Source organism: Penaeus chinensis, chromosome 19 (genome assembly GCF_019202785.1).
Source record: "Penaeus chinensis breed Huanghai No. 1 chromosome 19, ASM1920278v2, whole genome shotgun sequence".
NCBI lineage: Eukaryota > Metazoa > Arthropoda > Malacostraca > Decapoda > Penaeidae > Penaeus > Penaeus chinensis.
The window spans coordinates 25,564,280-25,566,779 of NC_061837.1; the positions used below are offsets into that span (position 1 = coordinate 25,564,280).

Genomic DNA, 2,500 nt, shown 5'->3' on the forward strand with positions numbered 1-2,500 from the left:
TCACTCCGAAGGGCGTGGACGACCCCGAGGGCGGCGACGGAGGCAGGCGCGACGACGGCAAGAACCTCATCCAATCGTGGATCGACCAAAAGCAGGTCCTTGGCAATGCCTCGTATGTGTGGCACCGCAATGACCTTCTACAGGTGGACACCGCCAACACCGATTACCTTATGGGTAAGTCCACATGAATTGTATTTTCCATGCAAATGACTGTAAGAAGGTATATCTTTGCAAAGATTCTCAGCGCCTGAAATCTCTCTAACATATTTGTCCTAAATCTCCCCTTATGCCTTCCCAGGCCTCTTCGACTGGAGCCACATGGCGTTCGCTATTGACCAGGACACGAGCAATCCTTCCCTGGAGGAGATGACTCGCGCTGCCATCGAGGTCCTGCAGAGGGACGACAATGGATTCTTCCTTTTCGTCGAGGGTAGGCACATCAAGTGTTTTTTCTGCCCCGTTGCATTAACTTTCTTTGAAATGACTTATGGCGTGTACTCGTAATCTCAACAATGTATTCGCATTTCTGAGAGCAATTAATCTATGAGTATTTGAACTGTCAAATTTCGATTAGTGTACCCTTAATAATATCTATAAAAAATCGGTCTTCATAGAACACCAAGCCTATGCAGGTATAACTTCGTTATATATATATTATTATTATATATCATCACCAACGAAAAGCTTTCTGATCCTTCAGGAGGAAACATTGACAAGGCTCACCACTTGAACGAGCACCGTTCTGCTCTGGAAGAAGCACTGGAATTTGAGAAGGCAATTGCTTTGGCTGACTCCATGACTAATCCCGAGGAAACGCTGATCATCGTCACCGCTGACCATTCGCAACCTCTCGTCATCAATGGCTATCCTGAGAGGGGGACAGACGTGCTCGGTAAGAACGGCGAGGGAAGGAGGAGAAGAGAAGGAGAAATAAGGAGGAAAGGGTTGAGGGAGAGGGAGACGGACATAAATCGATGATAGAGGACGGTAGATAGATTTAGAAACACTGGACAGAGAGACAGGTTTATGTGTAGATAAAAAATACTGGGAGATATATAGATGAATATATATATATATATATATATATATATATAGAGAGAGAGAGAGAGAGAGAGAGAGAGAGAGACAGACAGACAGACAGACAGACAGACAGACAGACAGACAGACAGACAGACAGACAGACAGACAGACAGACACACAGACACACAGACACACACACACACAGACACACACACACAGAGACAGGCAGACAAACAAACAAACAAATAAACAGATAGGCAGACAAAGAATGAAAGCAAACTGACATAACAGGAAGCAGAGACGAACAAACATTAATATTAACACACGAACAGAACCAGCACCTAAACTGTCAGTCAACAACGCAACGAAGAAGGAGCAAGAAATACGAGATAACTGAGCCTAAGTGCATAATACTTCGAAGGAATTTGAGTCACAGCAGAGGAGTAACAGAAGAACATAAACAGATGGCCTTGACTTACAATTTACATGGACGCGAGCAACACAGCCGCCAGATTCCCACTACCTAAGCCACGCTATTAGTGATTCCCTAAATCAGGCTGGCTTTTCATGTATTATTTTTTTGTTTTTTTTCTGCTTCATCACCTAGATTATTGATTGATTTATTCATATGTTTATTGAACCTTTAATTCGTATTTTCTTTTATTCTCGCTAATCATAGTGAATGATTGTCATTATTATTATTGTTATTATTATTATTACCATTATTATTATTGTTATTATTATTATTACCATTATTATTATTTTTATTATCAATATTATTATTATTATTAGTAGTAGTAGTAGTAGTAGTAGTAGTATTATCACCATCATCATTGTTAGCATCATTATTTGTTACTGTTATCATTAATGGTGTCATTATTATTATCAATCTTATCATTATTATTATCATTATTATTATCATTATTATTATTATTATTATTATTATTATTATTATTATTATTATTATCATTATTTTAATCATGATTACTATTATTGTTATTGTTATTATTTATTATTATTATTATTAGTATTGTTATTATCGCTGATGTTATTAATATTATTTACTATCATCATTATTAACATTAAACCACCCTACGCCCAGTAGTATCCCCCCCCGCCCCCCTCCCCACCCACCTTCACTCATTTTTGTCTTTTTTTTCTCTCTCTCTCTCCTTCGTCAGGCCTTGGAGATTTCTCTGACGTCGACGGACTCCCCTTCACGACGCTGATGTACACGAACGGACCCGGCTACAGGGGGGAACCTCAAGGCGAACGACCGGATCCTTCCACTGAAAACTACAGTAGGTTTCTACTGTTTCTGTTGCTGTTGTTTTCTTGTCTTTTCTTTTTTTGTTTGTTTTTTTTTTCGTTGTTTTTTCGGTCTTGTTTTTTCTCTCTTTTTTTTGTTTTGTTTTGTCTATCTGTTGGATGGATATGTTTTTCTGTTTGTTTTTTTTTTTGTTTTGTTTTTCTTTAGTTT

General features: G+C 38.6%; 1 protein-coding gene across 2 annotated transcripts in view; it reads left to right on the top strand.

Annotated features, from left to right (window-relative positions):
- The window catches only part of LOC125035263 (alkaline phosphatase-like), a 19,142-nt gene that overhangs the window by 14,101 nt on the left and 2,541 nt on the right, over positions 1–2,500 (top strand). For both annotated transcript variants that reach the window (XM_047627533.1, XM_047627534.1), the window contains exons 9-12: positions 1–174; positions 299–430; positions 701–892; positions 2,202–2,321. The exon at positions 1–174 is cut by the window's left edge and continues 28 nt beyond it. In XM_047627533.1, the coding sequence (XP_047483489.1) occupies positions 1–174; positions 299–430; positions 701–892; positions 2,202–2,321 (618 nt within the window). The remainder of the gene's footprint in view (positions 175–298; positions 431–700; positions 893–2,201; positions 2,322–2,500) is intronic.